The sequence below is a fragment of the Theropithecus gelada genome, chromosome 16 (assembly GCF_003255815.1).
Source record: "Theropithecus gelada isolate Dixy chromosome 16, Tgel_1.0, whole genome shotgun sequence".
Lineage (NCBI taxonomy): Eukaryota > Metazoa > Chordata > Mammalia > Primates > Cercopithecidae > Theropithecus > Theropithecus gelada.
This window is the reverse complement of record NC_037684.1, coordinates 2,644,520-2,670,594: the sequence shown is the minus strand read 5'-3', so window position 1 is coordinate 2,670,594 and position 26,075 is coordinate 2,644,520. Positions and strand designations below refer to the sequence as shown.

At 51.9% G+C, this 26,075-nt stretch overlaps 2 protein-coding genes across 2 annotated transcripts in view; both read left to right on the top strand.

Moving 5' to 3' along the window:
- The window catches only part of MYO18A (myosin XVIIIA), a 53,786-nt gene extending 37,816 nt beyond the window's left edge, over positions 1-15,970 (top strand). Inside the window, exons 40-43 of the mRNA XM_025362003.1 lie at positions 2,397-2,582; positions 2,942-3,081; positions 7,056-7,178; positions 14,575-15,970. Of these exons, the coding sequence (XP_025217788.1) occupies positions 2,397-2,582; positions 2,942-3,081; positions 7,056-7,178; positions 14,575-14,719 (594 nt within the window). The 3' untranslated portion in view covers positions 14,720-15,970. The remainder of the gene's footprint in view (positions 1-2,396; positions 2,583-2,941; positions 3,082-7,055; positions 7,179-14,574) is intronic.
- Positions 15,284-15,969, top strand: TIAF1 (TGFB1-induced anti-apoptotic factor 1). Its single transcript, XM_025362004.1, is given in 1 exon segment — positions 15,284-15,969. A coding segment is annotated over 1 exon segment (348 nt). The 5' UTR covers positions 15,284-15,289; the 3' UTR covers positions 15,638-15,969.
- Positions 15,971-26,075: the final 10,105 nt, after the last annotated feature.

Genomic DNA, 26,075 nt, shown 5'->3' with positions numbered 1-26,075 from the left:
TTTTTTTTGAGACGGAGTCTCGCTCTGTCGCCCAGGCTGGAGTGCAGTGGCGCGATCTGGGCTCACTGCAAGCTCCGCCTCCCGGGTTCACGCCATTCTCCTGTCTCAGCCTCCCGAGTAGCTGGGACTACAGGCGCCCACAACCGCGCCCGGCTAATTTTTTTGTATTTTTAGTAGAGACGGGGTTTCACCGTGGTCTCGATCTCGTGAGCTTGTGATCCGCCCGCCTCGGCCTCCCAAAGTGCTGGGATTACAGGCGTGAGCCACCGCGCCCGGCCCTCTTCATTCCCTTTCTTCCTCACTTCTTCTGCCCTCCTGTTTCTGCTTTCTCTCTCTCTCTCTTCCTTTTCCTTGATTATGACCCTATTCTTCTCCCTTCTTTTTTCTTTTTTTTTTTTTTTTATTTGAGACGGAGTCTCACTCTGTTGCCAGGCTGGAGTGCAGTGGTGCGATTTTGGCTCACTGCAACCTCCATCTCCCAAGTTCAAGCGATTCCCCTGCCTCAGCCTCCTGAGTAACTGGGACCACAGGCACGTGCATTTTTAAAATTGTATTTTAGTAGAGACAGGGTTTCACCATGTTGGCCAGGATGGTCTTTAACTCCTGACCTCATGATCTGCCCACCTCGGCCTCCCAAAGTGCTGGGATTACAGGCGTGAGATATTTTTTCCTCTCCCCAATCTTACTTCTCTTTCTTACCCTCTTCCCATCCCATTCTCCTCTGCCGTTATTATAAAGTTCATTCTCTCTTCTTCTTCTTCTTCTTCTTCTTTTTTTTTTTTTTTGAGATAGGGTCTTGCTCTGTTGCCCAGGCTATAGTGCAGTGACGCGATCATGGCTCACTGTAGCCTTGACCTCCTGGGCTCAAGCAATCCTCCCATCCTCCTGCCTCAGCCTCCTGTGTAGCTGGGACCACAGGCATGTGCCACCATGCCTGGCTAATTTCTGTATTTTTTGCAGAGACAGGGTTTTGCCTTGTTGCCCAGACTGGTCTCGAACTTCTGTGCTCAAGTAATCCGCCTGCCTCAGCCTCCCAAAGTGTTGGCATTGCAGGCATGAGCCACCACACTGGACCAATCCTTTTTCTTTTGGTCTCCCAAAGCCAGTATGGGCCAGCGCCTTCCATCTCTGGCAGAGCAGATAGCAAGAGAGAGGCAGAAAGGATTATCTCCTGGGTTTACACTCCTCTCGCCTTATTTTTAAGTTCTCTTTGAGTTTATAAGCCTTTTTCTCCGCACCGTCAGTTCTGTCTGGGCCCTGTGTTGATAAGTGTGGTTGCTGAGGGGCAGCCCTGTCACCTCCTCCATCAACTCGCAGTCCATGGAGCAGGCACTTAGGTAGAGATAGAAACAGGTGGGCGTCTAGAGGGCATTAATAACCTGGACACAGGAAGAGAGCACAAGTGACCCTCCCAAGACGGGGTCACAGTCCTCAGGAGAGCTGGAGAGAGTTAGGGGAAACTTAAGAATTTATTTTCTGCCCACCCCAACCCCAGGCTGGCTGATAATATTTTGATCCCCATTTTACATATAGGAAGGGTTATGTAGGTTGCCTAAGGTCACAAAGCTATCAAGGGACAGAAGAGGCCATTAGTCTGGTGGACACAGGACAGGCCCACAGGACTTATCTCCTTTTCTCTTGGGCCTAGTCCCTTCCCACACCTCTATCCCTCAGGTTCCCTTCTGCTCGGAGAGTTTTGTAGTTTAGACTCATAGGATGTTAAACACGAATGGCCCAATCCTGCAGCCTGGCTCTGTTATTTTAGGGACATAGAGGCGGGAGGCCCAGTCAGAGGTAGAACCAGGATCACAAGCAGATGCGGGGTTCTTCCTTCACATTCAGCCCCTGTCTCCAGGTCATTTTTTGCTCAGCATCCCACTGCCTGGCAGGAGATTCATTAGGCTTAGAGAGATGCTCTCTGCTTGGAATCTGATGATTGTTTAGTCTCTCCTAATCCAGAACTCCAGCAAAGCCATTTACCTCTGAGCACAGGATCTAGCTTTTGGGGCTTCTGGGTTCAGAGTCCCTGCGGGAAGCCCTGCTGACCTAAGAGGCCTCTACATGCAGTGTCAATACCGACAGGCCCACCAAGCTGTACCCAGAACACTCCTTCAGTCTTGGTGTAGTAATAATGATAATAGCACCTTTCATCTTTCAAAGTGCATTCACATTCATTACCTTATTCATCCTCAGAAGACCCCTGGGGGGTAGGTGTTATTCTCCCCCCATTTTACAGAAAAGCAAGGGAAGCCTCGGGATTGCTTGCCCAGGTAGCCAATGAATGGTGGAGCCAGAGCTTGACCCCAGGCCTCCTGACCCAGAGCTCTGCCACACCCTCCCTCTGCCTGACTGATGGGCCTATGTGCTGTGTCTTTCTTCCCCAACTGCCTGTCCAGAGCCTGGCTAGCCGGCTCAAGGAAAACATGGAGAAGCTTACTGAGGAGCGGGATCAGCGCATTGCAGCCGAGAACCGGGAGAAGGAACAGAACAAGCGGCTACAGAGGCAGCTCCGGGACACCAAGGAGGAGATGGGCGAGCTTGCCAGGAAGGAGGCCGAGGCCAGCCGCAAGAAGCACGAACTGGTAATGCCCTCCTGTCCCCCACAGGGCCCACATGGCAGCCCCCTGACGAGCTGTTGAGTGTGCGCCTCACTCTGGTCTGGTTGGGGATAGGGTGCAAAGAAACTGCACATGAGTCAGAGAATGAGAGGGAGGAGGAGCATACCAAGAGGGCAGACCGGGGAGCCAATGGCACTGGAGGCTTCCTCAGGTGAGGCTTGGCCCCCACAGCCCAGCAGCAGCAGAGCGGAAAAGGCTCTGGAAGCCTGTGTCAGCCCTTGGATAGCGCCCCTATGACCGGGAAGGACTTGAAGCAGGCTTTTTCTGGTCATCTGGGGAAGAAGCTAGCCCTCCTGCAAACTGGGCTGCCCTCTTCCTCCTAGGAGATGGATCTAGAAAGCCTGGAGGCTGCTAACCAGAGCCTGCAGGCTGACCTAAAGCTGGCATTCAAGCGCATCGGGGACCTGCAGGCCGCCATCGAGGATGAGATGGAGAGTGATGAGAATGAGGACCTCATCAACAGGTGAGAGGTGGCCTCTGGGGCATCTGCAGCCAGCACGGAGGCCCTCTTGACTGCCTCTGGAACCAGGCCACCAGGTAGAACAGTTGCATCCTCTGCCTCCCCATGAGCGAGCCACCAACCCACCCTCCCTTTACTGCCAGACCCCAGCACAGCCTGTCCTGCAGAGGCAGAGGGTGAGACAGGTACACCCTGATTGAGGCCCCCCAGCCAGTCTCCCCTCCCCAGGACCAGGCCCTCCAGCTCTGGCCGCTCAAGATGAGTTATTCCCCTGTTTAGCTGCATTTCCGATGGTGCCTGCTCCCCTCTGGGGAGGGCAGAGATTTAAAGGCTGTGGTGCCTTGTTACTATGCCAGAGATTTTCTCATAAAACCCACCCAGGGAATGGTCTGGAGAGAAAGAGATTTGTAGTCTTAGGCGGAGGAGACAGTCACGAAGAAGGAAGGCCGGCAGTGTGGGGTGGCGCCAGGCCATGGAGAAGCTCCCAAGGCTGCCCTAGGCAGACCCTAGACCTGCCTGCTTCCCACCTCAGGGCTGGGGCCCATCCTGCAGGCAGGTCTGGGGCAGCGCAGGGAGCCTGCTGCTTTGGGGCAGGGGAGAGGTGCCAGGGGCAGCCCAGATCAGGTTTTGAGGACAGTGCTATCACGCAACCCCCACTACCTGGTCTCAGCCAGCCAGAGCTGGCTCTTGGTGAGGGAAGAGAGGTCCTTAGCTAAGGGGTCCACCTTGGGGTTGCCCATTGATTTCATCTGTTTCCCCTGGACCCCTTGCCCACCATCTTCCTTCTATTTCCAGTTTGCAGGACATGGTGACAAAGTATCAGAAAAGAAAGAATAAACTGTGAGGACTGGAGCGCATGTGCTCTCTGCCTGTCCTCGCGGGTGTCTAACCACCCCTAACACTGGCTCCCACCCCAGGGCCACTGCACGCAGCATGTGGATACAGCCTCCCCACACTCCTGCCTCACTGTTCTCTAATGCTAACACACTGACTCTATCCTCAGGGGAGGCAGGGAGCGGGCAATGAGGTGTGCTCCCCAGAAGGCTGGGGCTGGCCCGTGCACCCTTGGTGGGCAGGACTGGGGGCTCCTGCAGAAAGGAAAGTGCAGCCTATTCGAGAAGTTTACCTTCCTGAGCTCCAGCACTTTCCTCCCTTAAAAACCAAGTGTGGCCACCTCCCTGGCCTATTTCTCTGGGAGAAAAGTCTGTTTGGGCTGGATCTGTCCACATCCTTGGGCTCCTTGGGAGTCTGAGCTGCCTGAAAGAAGCAGGCATGTTTCATCTTTAAAGGTCCACCACCTTCTCTTGGCAGACAAGGGTAGAAGGTGAGGGGTATCTCCCAGTTTCTTGTTTGGAGAAAGCATTCAGGCAGCTAATCATGGGCTGCTCGCCATGGCGGGGGAAGGGAACACAGCCAGATGTGTTTACTTTACTCCCTGCGGCACCGTGGGCAGAGGGAGGCCCCGGCGGGCGCTTGTGCTGATGCTGTCTGTCAGGTGGCGGGAAGCCCAGGAAATCCAGCCCTCTCTTTTCCCGCTATCTGGGTGGGAGCTGGACAGCAGATGCAGATGTGCAGGCCTTCAGGCAGAGCGGGGCTGATCCTCCATCAAGTTCGACAGGGTTGTTTTTCAGAGGTCGTTTTTTTAGCATGGCATTGGATTTCTTCCCCCACTCTCTCTTGCCTGGTGGGCCCCCTCCGCTGGCCAGGATGGGCTGGTGGCAGCGCACAGGACTCCGTGAGAGCTAATGATAAATGTAATAGTGTGTAACAGTGATAGAGGGCCGCTGGAGCCTGGTTGTCACACACAATTAATATCCCCCGCCATTCTGTCTCCGTTTGTTTGTTCCCCCGCGATTCGGCTCCCAGTTAACTAATAGCACATGAGCCCGGACATAAATTGCATTTGACACAAAGTTTAATTCCGACCATTTAAAATTTCAACTGCCCCCTGAGCCTGCCTGCCCCTGGAGTTTGTTTACGGGCCTGATTATTTAAGGAAAAGACCATCTTCTAGATGCTTGCAACTAAAGGGAAGGCAAGGGCAGGCAGGCCAGCTTTGCAGCCCATCCACTGCTCTGAATGTGAGGAGGAAAATTCGTATTCTGAGCCCACAACTGTCTGTCCCCTGTGTGTTTCAACCCTGCCATCTTTGGGTGGTAAGAGCTTCAAGGGCTGATAAAATGCACATTTAAGATCATATTCTAAACCACTGCGAGGCACGCATACATACAGGTACACTGCACACGCACACACACGCACACGCCGGTGTGCGCTCACGTAGACGCATGGGGACGTGCGGCTCTAACCAGGTTCCGGCTGATGGCAGAGAGGTGGTGTGGCTCCTTCCTCAGCAGCTCTGGGCCCCAGCTCCAAGTTATTGAGCCCAGCACACTAAGGCGGGCAGAAAAATAATGTTTCGATTTACTTAGAGATACAGTTGTTATTGCTATAACCTTAATGAAAGCAGTAAACAGCACAGTATTAAGGGAGATTTACACAGAAACGCTTTTAACATGTAGACGTAGATTTTGCGATGCATACAGCACCTCCTTTCTAAAGGCAATCAATATGGTTATGAACGGTGGTGATAAATTATAGGCTCTGAAGCTAGAGAGGGAGGTTTTTTGCACGGGTGTATAAATCAGGTGGTATTGGCGTTCCATGGGGCCCATGCACCACAGTAAATCTGCCAGGCTCGGACAGGCACAGGGCTTGCATTAGCAGTTTCGAGGCTGTCTGCTAAACTCCTGTTTACCCGGGGCATCAGCCGGCCTCGTCTTTGTTATAATTCTGTATTTGATGGAAGCCCATAAAATATGCCTCTTTATTCCCCTCTCCGTGAGTTGGACTCTCTCACGGTCCCCAGAACAGTCTGCTGGTTTCATATGTGTGTGCGTGTGTGCACATGCCTGTGTGGTTATTTATTTAAGAACATAATTCAGGAATGGAGCCATTCCTGTTGACACAGAGGAAAGGAAATTTATATCAAGGAGAAAGCCTAGCCTATACATAGCAGGGCAACTTGGTGAGCAGACATTCTGCAGAATTTTAGAATCTATCTTAACTCAGAAGCTATCTCCAAGCCCAGCTGCTTCATGAAGGGAGGGCCATGACTCCAGCCTCAGAATTGGACTCCTCTGGGCTTTCTTGCAAGTGCTAAGGTCAGCTCTGCCAGATGAAGCTCTTGTGAGCAAGGGCTGGGGGCTACCTGAGGACGGAAGAGGAGACCTTGAGTGACAGGGCTCTGGTCTGGGACTTTCTGAGCCCAACTGGGTCTCCAGAGACAATTTAGATACTGAAACTGTTGCTAGTCCCTCTGGAAATGCCGATGCCCCCCACCCCTTTTCCTTTGTTTCTTAAAAGCCAGAGAAGCCACAGGATGGATCTGCGATATGGCCTGTGCCTCCTTAACCTACAGCCCAGGTTGGTGCTGCCATCCGCTAAGGAGACCTCCAGGTTCAAGCTAACTCCAAATCCTACGAAGCCCTTCTCTTCTCCTGCTCTGTGGCTGGCAGCCCAGCTCTTGTAACAAAGGCATGGAAATTGACAGCAGCTATGGCCACAGTCTGAAGAATGGCAGAAAAGAAACAGCAGAGTAGGCCTCAAGGAATCACTGAAGGACCCAGGGCTCCTCTTTTTAGCTCAGAGCCATTTAGCTGAAATTGATGAGTGGATGGTCTTTAAGTCATTCTCCTTGGATTGGTCAGCTAAACAGTGGCCTGTCACAGATAACTGGCTTGGGAGCTGCCTCCATGCTCCTCAGGGTCTTCTTGGTGGTTGTCACACAGTGTGGCTGCTGAGTGGGGACAGGCTCCTTGTGAATGGTGTGCTCTGTCTAACCTCTCTCGTTCTCCCCCTGACTCACTGACGCGCATGCTGCCCACATCCCCCCTGCACCCCCCTCTGCTCCCCTCGTGGGCAGCAGGTGCCCATCCCTTGCCTGGCCTTGCCTACCTTTCTGCTCCTCATCCCTACAGTGAGGGAGACTCGGATGTGGACTCGGAGCTGGAGGACCGGGTCGACGGGGTCAAATCCTGGTTGTCAAAAAACAAGGGACCTTCCAAGGCAGCTTCTGATGATGGCAGCTTAAAGAGTTCCAGGTGAGCATATGGCCTTGAGCTGGGAGGAAAAGCCATCTCATGCCACAAGGAATGGACAAATAGCGCCTGGATCTCATGAGGGCAGGCCTGCGTCTCTTGCCTGGCATTTGTGACTGCAGCCCGGGCATGCTCCTGGCATGTGCGTGGGCACAGGAAGAGGCTTAGTTTCTTCTTAGCCAGGGCTGTGTTGCCCTTATTTTTCCCAGGTAATGTTTTCCCATTAGGCTCCAAGCTTTGGTTTGGTGTAGGTTAAATGTCACCTTTGCTTATTCATTCAACAAATGTTGATCAAGCTTCCTGATAGTTCAGACCCTTGGAATCAAGACTGGGATGGGGCACAGGGGACTCTTGATCCCACAGCCCTGGCCAGCTCTGGATCTCTGACATCTTACCATGAATAACAGCAGAAGAGGCACCAGTTCCACTGATTCTTGACCCAGCTACAGGCACATTTCTGTCTTTTTCTGCCCATTCTCTCCTTCCTCTAATCTCTTCACTGCCCCCACTTCTTTCCTCCTAATACCCATCCACTGGGGGAATGTGCTCCCCTGTTTTCTAGCCAGTCATAGTCCTCTGATGATACAGACAGCTACCCCTGGAATCCAGAGCTTCCCCTTCCCCATCTCTTTCCTACTGGCCAGTGTGGCAGCAGGGAGAAAGAACAGCCCTCACCCCCACCCCCAACCACCCCCATAAAGCCATATCCCTGCTCCCCCCACAACATAGAATCCCGACCCCCAACTCAAGCCCATCCTGATCCTCCAGGACACACCCTTCCCCATCCTCTCCCAGAGACAGCAGGTAGACTGGGTTGAAAAAGTAACGTCTCTCCCTCCCTTCTCCAGCTCCCCCAAGGCCCCTTCCCCAAGCCTGGCCCCTCACCAGAAGCACCCAGCAGCCCCCCCTAATTGGTTTAATTTATTCGGCCAAACAACGTTTTGTTATTGCAGATAATGCCGGCTTCCCCGCCCCACTGCTGTGGTTCACCACGGAGTGGCACGAGGCTCCAGGTAGTTGACAATGAAATAAATTGAACTAAACGTTTAGAGGGGGAAAAGTGATGAAATAGAACAATAGTCTAATTTACATGACATTCTCCATGAAGCTATTTTCACTGACGCAAATTATTTTGCTTCATTTCCTCCGACGCTCTCACCACCACTTGGCCAGGGCTGCTGCCGTTTTCTCCTCCTTTTGCCTCCCTCCCCCTGTGTCTTTATTCTCTGGGTTTAATGCTTGTTCCTCTCTCTCTCTCAACCTCCCTCTCTCCCCGCTGCCCTCATCCACGGCTGGTTCTCGCACCCTCCCTCGGAACGTCCCTCAACAGCCTCTCTAAGGAGGCCTCAGGGGTGGAGGAGAGGCCATCCTCGGTGGTGAGCTCCCTGAGCTATCGGAAGCGGCTCACCTTGAAGGATTCCATTGGGGGCACCGGGGATGCGGATTCGCTCTTCACCTCCCTCAGCGAGCGGGCGGCCTCCCCAGAGAGGCCCCCTAGGAAGGCCCGTGTGGGCCCCAGGGAGGAGCCAGGCCCGGGCAGGAAGTCCGAGGAGCCGGAGGAGTGTGGCTCTGTCCTCTCAGGGACTGGGGGGCGCGCTGGCCGGGGGCCGGAGAAGCGGTGGGGCTCCGACTTCAGCCGGGCCTCCACCGTCTCTGCACCCGTCAGCCGGGCCTCCTCGGCCACGCGGCGGGGCTCTGGCGAGGACAGGGCTGGCTCTTCCCTGAGTTTCTCGCTGTCGGGCTCGCCTGGTTCCCGCCGCAGCACCTCCCGGCTCGACAGCCTGACCAGGACGCTCAGCCCTTCCCTGAGCCGGGCCTCTGGCCTAGGCCGGGAGAGCCCTGATTCCCGCCTGTCCCTGGGCCGCAGCTGCCTAGAGGAATGGGACGACCGAGCCAGTGTGGCCCTGAGCGAGGCCTGCTCGCAGTACAGCCACCCGTCGCTGGCACGCAGTCTGTCGGTGCCACCCCGGCCACGCAGCTCTGCCTCGGCCATGGATGAGCCTCCCAGCTCCAGCGTCCGCTCCGTCAGCCGTCACTCCTACCTGGACCCAGACCTGGAGGCTGCCATCAACGAGGTCTTGAGCTACAAGCCTGTTCCATTCCAGCGGAGCAGCCTGGAGCCCGACTCCGAGGAGGATGACAGGAAGAGCATCCAAAGTGCCCGGAGCGCCCAACTGGACCCCCCGGAGCGAGCTGCCAGCATCCGCCGCTCCGCCTCTGCTGCTGATGTGTCCCGGTCCCGCAGCGGCCGGAAGAGCCGGAGCCGGCGAAGGAGCAGAAGGAGCAGCTCCAGCTCCAGCTCCAGCTCCAGCTCCAGCTCCGAAGCTTCCTCGGAGCACAAGAGGCGGAAGAAGGGGCGCTCTCGGAAGAGCAAGAAATCTAAGTCGAGAAGAAAGAGAACGGAGACGGAGTCTGAGTCCTCCTCGTCGTCATCTAGCGGCTCCACCGTCTCCAGCCACAGCCGCTCCAGTGTGAAGAAGGGCCCAGCTGCAGAAAGTGAAGAGACTGGGCAGACGCACCAGCTGTCGAGGAAGGAGGAAAAGAAGCGCAAGAAGGAGGTGGACAGCCTGATGATGCGGTACCTGTACCGGCCCGAGAGCGACTAGCGCAGTAGGTGGCACCTGGCCTGGGTTCAGCATGGCATGCCCCACCCGGTGTGAACTAACGTGCTCCCTGTCCCACAGGCCGCCACCTTAGCGCCCACACGCATTCCTCTCGGGCATGCCTGGCCTCGGAGAGCCTCCTGGCTGCCTTGATGCAGGGGCCAGCCAAGCTGGTCAGTCATCCTGAGCCCTGAGCCCCGTCAGCCGAACTCGCTGGTGATGTCATAGCTCCCACTTACAAGACCCTGAACCAGGGACTGTCCTTAATACCTTCCACACTTTAGTCACTTATCCCTCACAGTAACTCCATAACAAAGGTCTGAGTAGCCCTGTTTCATAGAAGATGAAGCTGAGGCTTGGAGAGGTTAAGTCACTTGCCATGTGGTCACACACAGCTGGGAAGGGTTGTTGCCAGGGTCTGAATGGGGTCTGCCCAATTCCAACACTCTTGCCCTTACCTACTCCTCCACGCAGCCAGTGCAGAGCACATGGGCAACATGTTTACTGTGTGTGCCCAGCAGCACCCATTCAGGAGCTTTCGTTCATCGCCCCAACAGGCTGGGGGCCAGGAAAGGTCCCAAACTGACACCGCAGCTGTGGTTGGTGCACATCAGTGGCCCTAAGCTATTATTGGGCCTTTTGCTTAGCTCTCCCTCCCCCACCCTGCCCCCTCAAAGCTACCTTCCTCTCTGGCATAGATCTCAAGCCTAGGAGTACAAGGCTCCCAGGGCTACAGCCCACACAGTGCCACACCCTACAGCAGACCCAGGAGATACCTGGCTCTCTCCCCAGCCCTCCCACCAAAGGCCCACACATGGGCGTCACCTCGGTTCTACTCATCTTGTAAGGTTCTAATGAATAGAAATTAGCAGCTGCTGAGTGACAGCCCCCTCCTGGCTCCCCTGCCTCCCCCAGCTCTTCTCCCTGTGGGGAGGGAGATCTAGCAGTTAGGCCTTTTATGCCCACACCCCCACCGTGGAAGAAGGGCAGAGCCTGACTCATTGGAATCCCATTGTTGCCAGTTTCCCTGGTGGGTGGTGACATTTTAGATCACCCTGCTTATGTGAAGCTGTTTTCAGCATGATGCCCTCCCAGGGCAAGCTTGCTGCTTCCCAGGAAGTATGACCCCCGAGTGCAGCCCCCTGGGGCACAGACATTTGTCTTCCAGATGCATGAACTAACACACCTGTCGCATGCTTGTGCTGTGAGTAGCTGGACACCTAGGCTGACTTTGAATGGATTATACCAAAAGGGACTGATGTAAGACCTTTTAAGGAATGGAGCAAGTGGAATGGCTCAGCCCTGCTCTGTCACTTCCCCCATGCAGCAGATGGTTACTGGGTGCTCCAGGAGGAACAGGAAGCATCTCTGTTGTACTAGGGAACCAGTGTTGGCTCCATAGTAAGACAAGAGTTGGCCGAGTGCGGTTGTTCACACCTGTAATCCCAGCACCTTGGGAGGCCGAGGCAGATGGATCACCTGAGGTCAGGAGTTGAGACCAGCCCGGCCAAGATGGTGAAATCCTGTCTCTACTAAAAATACAAAAATTAGCCGGGTGTGGTGGCGCACGTCTATAGTCCCAGCTACTTGGGAGGCAGAGGCAGGAGATCGCTTGAACCCGGGAAGCTCGGAGGTTGCAATGAACCGAGATCGCACCACTGCACTCCAGCCTGGGCGACAGAGCGAGACTCCATCTCAAAAAAAAAAAAAAAAAAAAAAAAGACAAGAGTCAAAATATTTGATCAGGCATCTCAGCTTTCCTCTTAGCAGCCCTGCTAAGTGCCCTACACCCCTAGGGCAGGAAGTCAGCTGATGGACCCGGGAGAGAGGTTTGGAAAGCAAAGAGGGCCAGGCCTTTTTGCACACTGCGTCTCAACCCCCAGATGGACATGGGCCTAAAGCTGGGCCATCTCACACTGACTGGCAACTGGCAGATTTCAGACCCCAATGCCATCAGCCCACCATCACCCTTGACCCCACAACCAGCAAGAACAAAAAGACCAAAAGCCTGTTTCTTCCACTAGCCACGAGCACAGTCCCTCTTTTCCACCAGGAAAGCTGTAGTCGTTGTGACGCCCTGTATACCACCCACTCCAAGGAGGATTGGATTCAGTGTTGGTAGAGTGGCACCAAGCCAGAACCTAGTCAACCAACACGGAGCCAGAGGGAGAAGGCCTGGGGAGGGAGAACCTCAGTGGCGCTCAGCATCATCTGGCTTTGGGGTGGGGGCATGGGATGGAGCAGTCTCTTAGCTTCCCATCTGTTGATGAGGACCAGCAAGAATTTACAACAGGAACGCAGCTTCCATAGCACATTCAAGGGAGGGGAGCTGCCGCTCTGGGCTTGCCTGGCGGGAATTAGCTTATGTACCAAATTGTTTGTGACAGTGCTGAGCAGGAGGCACTGGCTTGTGGGGAGGAAGGCTTTTTTAAACAATTTGGTTAAAATGTTCAAATTGCCAACCCTGACTCTTGCCCTGGAGAGGAGGGCAGCTGCCTGCTGTTGACTCCCTGATGGCTGGAGCAGTGGAAGCCACTAAGAATGGCTAACGATCACCCAAGCTACAGGCAAGGGCAATCTCATGTGTCCGCAGCCCAAGGCAGAGAGAGACATGGAGTTTACCACCTCCCCAGCAGCCTCTGCCACTGCCCAGCGTCTTGATGAAACAGTATGGAAACCTGGCTGTCATTTATCCAGGTGTCTGCCTACCTGGCACAGGAATGTGGGCTTGGGGAGTGGAACCCCCACCTTAAAAAGAGGTGAGGCAATGGAAAGGACCAGAGGGCCCAGATTCAGCAATTTACAGCACCTCGGAGCTCGCCAGCAGCCTCTCATTTGCATCTGGATTCTAGCCCTGGCATCTGTCTCACCCCCCTCCACGTACAAAGTAACCCCACTGTCTTTCCACAAAGCCAGGCGCTCGTTAGCCTAACAGCAGACCATAGCCCTCAGTGCCCAGAAATTTTATGTAAAAAATGAGAACCAAACCAGGCTCCCACTAATTTAGAATTGAAACAACCCCAAAGCTAAAATAACCCCAATTTTTTTCTATGTTACACAGTCATCAGTGAGCTTTATAATTTTGTCTTTGCTTTGATAGGTCTATACTTTGTCCTATCAAAGTAAGACTCATTTATGTTCAGTCTAGTTTGTGTTAAATGTGTTTTGTGCTATCCTGATTCCTTTAAAAATGGTAATTCATTCATGAGAAATACGATAAGTATTAACCAGACTGCCCCATTCCTGAACCATTTTGCATAATTGAACATGTATTCTATCAGCCTCTTCCTTTCCCCCAGGGATAGAGACCGACATCTCTTCATACAACCCCTGGGCTCTCGCCCAAGCGAGCAGGAGAATTCAGGTTTGGTCTTGTGTGTGGTTTTTTTTTCCTCTCAGGTCATCCAATCGAGTGGCTGGCAGGGTGAAGTCGTCCAAAGTCTTTGAGGTCTAAGAGTCCCAGATTCAAGTTTACATACTGGCTGTGTGGCCTTGAGGAAGATCCTTTCATCTTTTTTTACTGGCTTCCTCGTAATATTTCATAGGGTTATTGTGAACAATAAGATAGCCCATCTCACATGCCTAGGCTGTGTCTTACACAGAGGAGTGCTCAGTGACCAAATCTTGCCCTCTGCATCTCTCACTGCCACCTTGGGAAAAGCTAAGAAGAAGGTTCTTTCTGCAGAACCTTGACGACTCCTCTTTTGGTTTGGGGTTAGAACTTTAAAAGGGCTAGTACACAAAGGGCCTTTTCGCTTCTTAAGTCAGAATTATAGGCAGCAGGGAACATGGAACTCCTGCTTGCCCAAGTTGGAACCCTAGGATCTGGAGGCAGGGCTGCAGCTCCAGGGACCACACTCAGCGTGGGGCACCAGTAGGAGAGGAGCCACACTGGGCTGTGTTTTCTCCAGTGGTGTTGAAACGAGAGTGCACTTGAACCGACAGAGGCAGTGGAGGCAGGAGGAGTAGGGAAAGGTGGTCCCAAGGCTTTGGGAGAAAGGAGAAGGTGAATGGAGCTGTGAGATGAGGTCCCCTCTTCCCTGTTCAGTGCCATGATCCTGCTCCATCCGGGGGAAGAGGCCGCTTCACATCCGGGATAGCTGGAGGCCTCCAGAGCCAGTGGCCTGATGAAGACTCTGAGTTATGTTATTGTACCAAGAAAGGGGCTTTTCCCCTTGGGCCACCCTGAAACAGGTCTTCCCAGCCTCTCTTTCCTGAGCCTCCATTTCTTGTTTGTAGATGATGGCATGGTCAAAGGTAAAAATCCTCACAGGCCTCAGGGGAAAGGGTTCAGAGCCGGGAGTATTTGACGGGGAAAGGGCCTCCTTCTCAGAAGGAATCTTTTTAGGAATTACTCGCCTAAGAGAGTCCCTACCCTAGACAAGTTGTAATCACCAGACCTCCAGTCTCCAGGCCAATGTGGTTCATGGACTGCCTGCTTCAGAGCCTTCTGGGGAAGGACTGAAAATGCAGAATTCCTGGGTTGTACCCAGGAGCCAGCGATTCAAGGTTTCTAAGAGGAAAGGCCCAGGAGCCTGCATCAGATTCTTATGCACGCTTGAGTCCGAGACTCACTGCTCTCAGCATCCCTTTCCTCGGAGCTTTAAAAGCTTCCAGAGTCGCCTTCCTCTTACCGCTTTGAGTATCTTCCAAGTAAGCCAAGGAAGGTTTTTACTTCACAATGTTTGGCTTTTGGGGAGTGCTCTGACGCAGCTTTGTGGGCCTCCAGAACCAAAGGCGTGAGTGCTTAATGGAGGAGTGTCATTGTCCCTAACCTTATTCCTCTGTCCCTGCAGCCCCACCAGCTACTGGAAGTCCCTTGCCCCTGACCGGTCAGATGATGAGCACGACCCTCTCGACAACACCTCCAGACCCCGATACTCCCACAGCTATCTGAGTGACAGCGACACAGAGGCCAAGCTGACGGAGACTAACAAATAGCCCAGGGGAGTAGTTCGCAGCCCTTTCACCCCACGGCCTGTGGCTGCCTGGGCACCACTCCCAGGAAGTGGTGGGGCGCCGGTCTCCCCCACCCGACTGCTGATCTGCATGGGAAACACCCTGACCTCCTTCTGTCAGGGGGACGTTCCAGGCTATGGGTGTCTGATGTCTCCACGTGGAAGAGGTGGGGGAAAGAGGAGTTTCTGAAGAGAACTTTTTGCTCCTCTCTGCCTCAAAATGCCAGATTCTTGGCTTCTACCCTGGGCCACCGTGGACAATGGCAGGTGGCCTGGCACTGCATGGCGCCAGCACATTGACCTCCCTCTCAGCTCCCTGCTCAGGGACGGTGGACAGGTTGCCTACTGGGACACTCTAGGTTGCTGGGTCCATGGGGAGGATTGGGGGAGGAGCAGCAATGCCTTCCCTCTCGTGTGGGGTGGGGGCTCTCTTATTGGTGCCTGCTGTCTTTCTACTTTTTAATTTAAATACCCAACCTCTCCATCACAGCTGCATCCCTGAGAGTGGGAGGGGGCTGCAGGGGTAGCTGGGGCTCCCAAGAATGACTCGGGAATGTCATCTCCATCTTCACCCTTGAGAGAGCCGTCCTTTCTCTGTGCAGCTGGAGACATTGGTGAGCAGAGCTGGGTCTAGGTTCTTACGAATGAGTTCGGGAGGGGCTCTCCGGTACTGCTGGGCTGGGTTGAGCAAGCCTATACAGACAAGTGTGCGTGTGGACCATCCACACCTCCGGCCCCCACCCCACCCTCTTTGTCTCAGCGTGTTATGTGCAATGACCTATTTAAGATAAACCCATTCCAACTACAGCAGTTCAGGGCTGATCCAAGCACTGCCTCCCTCCTGCTCTGTCCAGGTAGCCTGGACCATAAACTCAACTTGAGAGGGAAGACTTGGGGTTGAGGGCTTGTCATCAGAAAAACTGAAGATGGAAGTTTTGGCCATTAGACATGAGTCCTCACTGTGTGTCCTGAGCCCATGTCATTCTTCTTCTTCCAACCTCCCTGCCCCCACACACTTACCCCAGACACAACACCATGTGGTCTGGAGGTCCCAGCCCCCACCCTAAAAAGGTTATCCCTAACAACTCCACCAGACTTGGGAGCCCAAGGGCAGTGCCTGGTGCTGCTCCCATCTGCCACCCCTCTTCTCTCCTGCAATTGGTTTGTACTCACTGGGCTGTGCTCTCCCCTGTTTACCCGATGTATGGAAATAAAGGCCCTTTTCCTCCTGGCTTCGCCAGTTTTCCTGCCTGCTCCTTCAGGCTCAGGTAAAGTCCAGATTGGTCCTGGGGGCGAGTGGGCAGAGGTGGGATTCTGATGGGGACTGTGAGGGCATCACTCTGGTCTCTGGCCTGCTCCCCAAAGTGTCAGACCAGTGCCAGTTAAAGAGCTTGGGCAGCTCATTTTGGGGCAGGGAGAGGTAGTGGGATGAGGGGATTGGCCAAGGAAGACACAAGCCCCACCTTTTATGTGAAGAGCCTAGGGAATGTGATTCAGGTTAGCAAGGGTAGCAGAGCCTCCAAGCCTCATCCTCCCTGGCCTCCACAAGGGAATGTTGAGGTCCCTCTGATTGTTAAATCTCACCAATTACAGAGATTCTATCTTCTCTTCCTCTCTCTCTCTCCTTCTTTCTTTCTTTTTCTTTCTTTTCTTTCTCTCGCTTTCATTCGTTCGTTCATTCTTTTTCTTTCTTTTTGGATTCAAGCCCTTCTCAGAACATTTTTTAAAAGCTTAATTTTAGCCATTTCAAAGGTGACTTTTTGATCAAAACTTGGCAGAACTAGCTCAGGCCCACAGGGCAACGTGAGTAGGTTGGGAGTGCTGTCTCTGCCCTGCTCAGTTCCTATCTTCATGCCCCTCTCCGTGCTTTGTTCCTTCATTGACAGCTAAGAGGCAGCTCATGCAGAAAGGCAAGAAACAAACGACACCCCTCCTCCTCTTCTACCTTCTACCTTCTCATTCTGTAATGTGGCCAGTTATAATCCCTGAATGAATAAAGTAGTTTGGACAGATCGATGGGAAAAGATAGCAAACATCCCAAGTGCCGAGGCTCTGGTAATGTCAGCCCTCCAGAAAGAGTCCAAAAGGGAAGAAGGGAGAAAAGTCTCCCCCAAAATGAATGGGACAGTGTGTGAAGTGGATCCGTCTCGAACGGAGACTGCCCCCTCCACTGCCCCACGATAGAATAGAGAAGAGGATAGAGACAATAGTAAAAGGGAAGTTACTTTTTTTTCTTCTGGAGACAGAGTCTTGCTATGTCGCCCAAGCTGGAGTGTAGTGGCGTGATCTCAGCTCACTGCAACCTCCACCTCCCGAGGTTCAAGCGATTCGCCTGCCTCAGCCCTCCGAGTAGCTGGGACTTAACAGACGTTACCACCACGCCTGGCTAATTTTTGTATTTTTAATAGAGACGGGGTTTCACCATGTTGGGCAGGCTGGTCTCGAACTCCTGACCTCAGGTGATCTGCCTGCCTCGCCTCCCAAAGTGCTAGGATTACAGGCGTGAGCCACTGTGCCCGGCCTAAGTTACTTTTTTTTTTTACAAAAAAATAATTTTAAAAAGGCTGCTAGCTTATGTTCAGTTCTGTCACTCTCATCTTTTATTCCTGTTTTCACATAGCGTGGTACATTTTCTGTTTCTACTAGGAACTAGGGTGACAAACTCCCTGCCACCTTTAGATGAATGCCCAAATCTGTTCGCTCATACTGAGTCAAGCCTCTGGTTAACTGGAAACTCCAACATCAACCTCCAATAACCTGGCCTGGGGTAAAAAGCTTTGTTCAAGTCAGAAAACATATTCATTTGCTTAACAGTTGAGAAATATTTCATGACTGCCTGCTGTGCCTAGGCCCTATTTTGGGTGCTGGTGATGGGTAAGGTCCCTTCCTTCATTAAGTGGAGGGAGGTAGACACAAAATACATGCTGCACCTGCTAGTATGTGTAAGCTTGGAGTAGGTAGAGAGGAACACATCATAGTATCCATCCTCCAGGGATTTGTGGATGAGGGCTGGAGCAGACCCATGTGGAAATAATTACATAAGTCCTAACAAGGACAAAGAAGTTGCTTTGGACTTATTATGGAGGGAGATACTCTCTCTGGCCGGGAGGATTGGGAAAGCCTCTAAAAGGAGCTGCTCTTTTGATAGGGACTTGAAAATAGCACTTCCACAGGTAGAGTTGCTGGGAAAGGCATATTGAGAAGAAGAAGAGTTTAAGCAAAGGTCCTGGGGCAAAAGAGAGGTGGTGGTAGAACATGCCACAGGCTGGCTGTGCATTGTCACATGATCAGTGCTTCTCCAAGTTTCAGCTGAGAAGGAGACAATTCCCTTGGCCCCAGAGGAGTCCAGGAGCCTTTAGGGCCACCAAAGCCAATGTTTATTTTGGGTGTACCTTGAAAGCTCTGCTGTTGACCTTACCTGTATGTTCATGGTATCCCTGGTCCTTAAGATGTTGCAGAATGCAAATCTGGCCCTTTGCCAGGCTCAAAGCCAGCCTGCTAGATCCTCCTCTATAACTGCAGATCCCCGGGATTGCTCTGACTCCTGAATGAGAGGCAGGGGCAGGAACCAGTGCCCCTGTGGGACTCCCCATGGTGCCCAGTCTGTGCCCAGAAACAACAGTGGCAGGCAGTGACCCCTAAATGGTCTTCTTTTGTCTTTGCGTCTCCTTGGCAGATTATCCCAGTTGTCCTTCCCCCATCCTCCACCCCCTTGCCTGGTGGCACAGACACTTAGCGATTTGCTCCTTAATTGTCCCCCAGCTAGGCTGCGCAGATGCTGCTCTTTAATCTCTCCTGATAAATGAATCGCACCGCTCCTTTAATCATATGTTCATATCCAAGCCAATTTGAATCAATTTGGCAGGGAGCGTGTTGCAAGAGATGCCATGACTGCTGTTTCTCCCCCAGGGCCCTGGAGCCAGAGCGGCTGCTGTCCTTACCCTCAGCAAAGAGCCCAGGAGGCCCATCCAGGGAAAGGATCACCTACCTGAATAGTGGGGACTTTTCAAAGTCATTTAATTCGTTCCTGACCTCCAAGCAGGCCATGTGGGACTAGAGGGAGATGGATTCCCAAAGGCCTCAGAAGTGGGAGGGGGATCAGTCCCTTGCCTGCCTTGGTCACTGAATAAAGGGCCCCATTATCATCCCTTGGAGAAAGTACTGCCTTAAATCTAACCCTAATCTCTTCTGTTCCCTGTTCATTTCCACTGCACCGGATCTCTGGGAAGCTGGAACACTTCATCACCTTTTTTATAGCAACACATTCCAGACAAGTCTATGGTAATTTGTCCTTGCTTGCTTCTACTGGCGGCCACCCCGACTCCTTCCATCTTTCCCTAGGACATATTTTCTAAAACCTCCAGCCTGGTGGGCAGTCCAACACGTTTGGTAATGTACCAAGCTCTTCTGCCTTTGAGGCTGCTGCCTTTTCACCTCCAGAGTGGTGCCCATGTGCAGTAGGGAAAACAAAGCAAAAATAGACAAAACCTGCCAAACTAAGTTCTGCTTCTAGCACTGCGACCTTGGAGAAGGGGCTTAACCTGTCAGGCCTCAGTTTCCCCAACTGTGAAACAAGGTAGTACTGCTGGCAAGAAACTTCTGGCTTCTAAATTCAGAGCTCCTTACCGCAGCCAAAAGAATCTCCCACGCCCTCCCCCTTCATCCCGCTAGTGAGGAACTGGAGGGACTGATGGGTGGTGCCAGTGGGGCTTCGAGATCCGGGTGCTGTGGAAGAAACGTCGCACATTCTCCATCGGGTGTTAGTTTCCATTCAGCCACTCGGTTGAATCTCAAGGTCCTCTCATTTCCTCTTCCCTAGTCCGCTCTGCCAGTCCAGGCGGTGCCCGATCATTCACTGGGAAACCGAACGCTCATTAGCATATTCATAGATATTTGCATATCCCCAGTTCTTTGGCGTGCGTAGCCCTCTGGTCCCGCCCCTGCCTGGAGGGTCTTTACGCACTTCCCAGAAGCCACGCCCCTTAAAAGGGCAATGGGTTTTCAAGCCCCTGACGGGCCGCCCATCTGCATTGCCCTTTTAATGATTACAGCGGCATTAGGACCGGTCTACTCTCCCAGCAACCCAGAAATACTGTTTCCCGCCACTTGGAAGTCTTCGGCCTGAGCTGAGGCCCAGGGCCAGTGACTGGGACTGAGAGGCCCCTTCCTACCCTGTCAGTAGTGAGAGGAGGGTTATAAGACCAACAATTGGCGGGGCGTGGTGGCTCACGCCTGTAATCCCAGCACTTTTAAGAGGCAGAGGCGGGTGGATCACCTGAGGTCAGGAGCTCGAGACCAGCCTGGCCAACATGGTGAAACCCCGTCTCAACTTAAAAAAATACAAAAATTAGCCGGGCGTGGTGGCAGGCACCTGTAATCCGAGCTACTTGGGGGGCCGAGGCAGGAGGATGGCTTGAACCCGGGAGGCAGAGTTTGCAGTGAGCCGAGATCATGCCATTGCACTCTGGCCTGGGGGACAAGAGCAAGACTTAGTCTCAAAAAAAAAAAAGGTCAAAAACAGTTCCCATTTGTTGAGCACTTACTACGATGGCCCCAGCGCTTATGCACTTTGCCCTACAAAATTTCATTTCACCTCCATCACAACTCTGTGACGACGTCATCCTGGAGAGAAAACTGAGTCTGAGGGGTGATGTCATCTTTCTAAGCAGAGTCCTCAACTTGCTTCCAGCAGCTGGCCAAGCGTCTCCTAACTATTCTGGCCTTGGCAGAGGATGCAGTGAGAGGCAAGAAAGCAAAGAATCACTGCCGTAGTCCTCATCTCAAATCGCGTGTGCTTGGCATTCACCAAGGCCTGGCCTCAGAAAGGAAACGCTTCTTGGCAATTTTGGGGGAAAATATCTACTTCACATTTGCGTCGCTCTTCACAATTTTCAGAGCATCCCCCATACATTATCACATTTTCACTTCACTCCCACTGTGCCAGCAATATGAAAAACAGTTCCACATCGCTCAGAATGCATATTTTAAGCTATATTCACTTCAGTCTAATTTCATTACAGTACAACAACAATCCAGACCATTCCCTGCTATTTGATCTGGGAGGAAAGATTTCCAGAGCAGTAGCCATTTTGGAGTTAACAAGGATGCTGGATGTGTTTAGAAGGAATTTGTACAGAGAAATTGAGTCTTCTGTACTGTCAGCCCCAGTGATGGGTCATATACATAAGGGAAATTCCAAAAAGAGTGCTTTTTGGACTTCAGTGCTTTGCGACTGAAGTCAGTGACATAAATCCCCCAGTGGAATACTTATATGTGCAGATAGAATTTGCTGTAGATATCAAAAGTCAGCTATGACAGTTTTACCAAAAAAGAAAATTCAAAAAGGATATTATGTTTTGACACTATCCAACCAAATTATATTTGAAGTGGCTTAAGAGTCAAAGAGTTTCCACATTTTAATAAATTTTTATATGTTTTGTGCCACATCTATGATCTGACTAGATTAGGAAAAGCAGCAAATGGATTTGGGAAAGAGAGGACACTAGGGAATTTGAAAATGGAAATTAAGAAAAAAAAAAAGAGTTAAGGCTGAGGTGGGTGGATCACCTGGGGTCAGGAGTTCAAGACCAGCCTGGCCAACATGGTGAAACCCCGTCTCTACTAAAAATACAAAAATTAGGCTGGGCGCGGTGGCTCACGCCTGTAATCCCAGCACTTTGGGAGGCCGAGGCGGGCGGATCACGAGGTCAGGAGATCAAGACCATCCTGGCTAACATGGTAAAACCTCGTCTCTACTAAAAAAAATTCAAAAGATTAGCCAGGCGTGGTGGTGGGCGCCTGTAGTCCCAGCTACTCGGGAGGCTGAGGCAAGAGAATGGCATGAACCCAGGAGGTGGCATGAACCCAGGAGGTGGAGCTTGCAGTGAGCAGAGATCGCACCACTGCACTCCAGCCCAGGTGACACAGCAAGACTCTGTCTCCAAAAAAAAAAAAAAATTAGCTGAGTGTGGTGGTAGGAACCTGTAATCCCAGCTACTCAAGAGGCTGAGGCAGGAGAATCACTTGAATCTGGAAGGCGGAGATTGCAGTCAGCCGAGATCATGCCATTGCACTCCAGCCTGGGCGATGGGTGAGACTCTGTCTCAAAAGAAAAAAAAGAGTTAAAAAAAAATCTCTGTATGGGGAAGATATAGCCAATAGCTTCGGAAACATTAGGACTTTGAAAGATAGGTGAGTGACAGGCAGCCAGGCAAATATAAAATTGTATGTGATGAAAAAGGTCTCATGGCTCATCTTAACCCTGGGACCTGGCATCAATTGTAGTTTGGCACCCTGGCTTGAGGACTGCTGGGGGCCTACTGTCCAAGGAAGAGTGACCCTAGTGAGTGCACTCCCTGGTAGGTTCTGCCCTGGAAGCACAGGTCTCATGGCCTGCCTTTGTGGGTTCCGGAGCACATCTGTGGGAGCTACTGTTTCTGGTGGAAACATACTCAGTCACTGGGCAGGTTTTAATAGTAGAAAGGAGCTTCTTCTCCCAGGAACTGACAAAATAAGCCTAGAGAACCAACTAGAAAGTGAGGCAGTCTTACAGCTCTGTTAATGGGTTCCTAAGGTTACATATAGACATGACAAAAGTAGATGGGAAAACACAGATCAATAAATAAATATTAGAAGGGACCTCTGAAAACTGCAAGTAGTTTTACTTGGGGATGTGGGGTTACAGATGAAGTAGTGTGCTTTCAATACCAAGTTTTCATACAGTTTTTAAAAGTCAGTACAGATGTGTGTAGCAACACCAAAGAAGGCCCCAAAGTGTCATATTAGCTTGAGTATAAGAGTCACTTCTTTCCCAACATTTCATATACAGAAATCATAGCAGGCAGTGGGCGGGGGTTGGTAAACCGTGTGGCAAAGCTGCTTAGAAACTGCTTAGATCCCTTGCTCAGGGAAAGCCATTCTTAAAGCAGCAGGCTTCTCTTGGCATGGCTGAGAGGGAAGCTGGAAGAGGAACAGATTGGAGGGTGGAACATGAACAGGGTATTTAGGGGAGGCGAGCAGGGAGGATGAGACAAGAGCATCTAGACCAAGCCCTCCCATGCAGCCGGGAGCCCTGCAGGTGATGGGTTGAGGTGAGGATGTTTTTGTTAAAGGGACTGGCAGTAGGGTTGGGCTGAGGAGAAGCCAAGAGTTGAGAGGGTCATTTAGGATATCTGTGTCATAGTGATATACTTCTTTTTTTTTTTTTTAAGATCTGCAAGCAGGGGGACATGGCTTACTGGCCAGACTTTGTGCCTGGCTGGTAGATTTGTGCTTCTAACACATGGTTCCATCTGAGAAGGTATAATCCCTTAGGGAAGTGTTGTTGCCAAGTTGAGTGACCAGTGAGTTTCTCTGAGAAATTGGAAAATGCGGGATCCCTAGAAAAATGGGAAACTCGGGGGTTGAGGCATCCTGGAAGGTCTGGGAGGAGCAAGTCCCCTGGGGTGTTGGTGTGATCTCCCTCTCCCTCCTCACCCCCAACTCCTTGCTCCCCAGTAGAAATCAGCTACAAATCTCAGCTTGTTGGGAACAGATGGCCTTGGCTGACGAATAAACCACCGCAGGCTGCTCCACCTGTTCTCAGGCTGGAATAATCAGCTCGAGACAAACATCAGCGCTGAAATAACTCATGGCAGCGGGTGATGCGCAGGCACTGATTCCAAAAATCTCTTAAACAGCCCCTCCAACTCTCTCCCCTCCCCAGCCCCTAGAGGCCATTGGGGAAGGTAATGGAACACAAAAGACAGATAGCGCCCCAAACTGAGCAGGAGGCCGGAGCTGGTAGTGGCACCAGCGGAAATGGGTGGAGGACAGGGCTGAGATATGTGGTGGAGTGGGGACATCCACTTCAGTGGGGCAGGAAATCATTTCTCAGGAGCACGTAGAGAACATGGGCATTCCTGTGTTGGTCCACGGCCAAGGCTGAGGAGACTCAACTAGTCCGGGATGGTAGATACCTAAGAATTTAGGATTCATTTGATTTGTTCATTAAAGGAGTGAACTGCAAGTAGGGTCAAGCTACCAGGGAATCTCTCAGCAGCTCACACAGTTCTGGCAGCAACCACTGGGGTCTTCTCCCGCTCCCTCTGTCGATGGGTGTCTGGGTGCCCACAGTTGTACAGATTTGTGTTCAGCCTCCCCCAATTCCCGATGAACTCAGCTGAGCTAACGTTCCCTGGCACTAGCAGATGAGCCCGTCGGAGGAGTGACAGTGCAGGGAAGCAGTGGTGATGGTCAGTGGGGGATGCCAACTGAGATGGGGGTCTGAATCCCTGTGGAGCTGGTCAGGAGAGGGCAGGGAGGCAGAGAAGAAGCTGACTGTTTGCATTGGTTGCCTCAGGCAGCTGGCTCCCTCAGTCTGGCCTCCAGGCCTGGTACACAAAGCAGGGGACTCCAGAGGCTGTGTGGGCTTACAGCGAAGCAGCTTGAAGAGCCCTCCAAACCCCAAGTTGCATTTTTAAGTGCCAGTTATTCTTTCCCCAGTGTCCTGCCTAGGGCCCAGGACATTGGAGACTGAGCCCTCCCCTCTTCTTTAGGGTCCTGCAAACCTGTTCTCCTCCAAGCTGGTTCTGCCCACAGAGGTGCCGAGGTAGCGCCTGTCCTCGTAAGTGGCTAGCTCTGAGGTTCTCACCCCTGGCTGTTTCGGTTTATATATAAAAAGTTTAAAAAAATAGTATAATGAATGAACCTGTTGATATGGTTTGGCTGTGTCCCCACCCAAATCTCATCTTTAATTGTAGTTCCCATAATCCCCATGTGTTGTAAGAGGGACCTGGTGGGAGGTAATTGAATCATGGGGGCGGTTACCCCCATGCTGTTCTTGTGGTAGTGAGTGAGTTCTCACGAGATCTGATGGTCTTGTAAGGAACTTTTCCACTCTTCGCTCTGCACTCATTCTCTCTCCTGCCACCCTGTGAAGAGATGCCTTCCATCATGATTGTAGGTTTCCTGAGGTATTCCCCAGTCATGCAGAACTGTGAGTTAATTAAACCTTTCTTTATAAATTACCCAGTCTCGGATATTTCTTCATAGCAATGTGAGACTGGACTAATACACCTGTTTTACCCATCAAGCAGCTTCAACAGTTATCACACCTCAGGAGGCTGAGATGGGAGGATTCCTTGAGCCCAGGAGTTCAAATTCAGCCTGGGAAACACAGTGAGACCCCCGTATCTTAAAATATATATATAATTTAATTTTTTTTTTGAGACGGAGTCTCATTCTGTTGCCCAGGCTGGAGCACAGTGGCACAATCTCAGCTTACTGCAGCCTCTGCCTCCCAGGTTCAAGTGATCCTCCTGCCTCAGCCTCCTGAGTAGCTGTGATTACAAGCACATGCCACCATGCCTGGCTAATTCTTGTATTTTTTTTAGTAGAGACGGAGTTTCACCATGTTGGCCAGGCTGGTCTCCAACTCCTAACTTCAGGCGATCCACCCGCCTCAGCCTCCCAAAGTGCTGGGATTACAGGCATGAGCCACCATGCCGTCCTTAATGTAATTTAAAATAAGAAAAATTAAAACAGTTATCAACAGGGAATCTTGCTTCATTGGCAACCCTGCCCACTTCCCCATTCTCTTCACTGTATTATTTTGAAGCTGACAGACATGATGTCATTTCACCAGGAAATAGTTGAGTATTCCTCAAAGAAAAGAAAATGAGGCCAGGCACGGTGACTTACATCTGTAATCCCAACAGTTTGGAAGACCAAGGCAAGCAGATCACTTGAGCCCAGGAGTTTGAGACCAGCCTGGGCAACATAGGGAGACCCCATCTCTACAAAAAATAAAAATAATTAGCTAGGTTGAGGTAGAAGGATCACCTGGGAGGTCAAGGCTGCAGTGACCTGTGATAGCACCGTTGCACTTCAGCACTTCAGCACTTCAGCCTGGGCAACAGAGTGAGAGGATGTCTTGAAAAGAAAAGAAAAGAGAAAAAAATAAAAGAAAATAAAAGGACTTTTTTTTTCTTTTAGATGGAGTCTCGCTCTGTCGCCAGGCTGGAGCGCAGTGGCGTGATCTCGGCTCACTGCAACCTCTGTCTCCTGGGTTCAAGCGAGCCTCCTGCCTCAGCTTCCCAAGTAGCTGGGACTATAGGCACATGTCACCATACCCAGCTAATTCTTAGTATTTTTCGGTAGAGACGGGGTTTCACCATGTTAGCCATGATAGTCTCCATCTCTTGACCTCATGATCCGCTCCCCTCGGCCTCGCAAAGTGCTGGGATTACAGGCATGAGCCACCGCGCCCGGCCGACTTTTTTTTTTTTTTTTTTTTTTTTTTTTTTTTTTTTTTTTTTTATGTGTTTCTATTTTTTTGCCCTATTCGGAGGGGCGGGGGT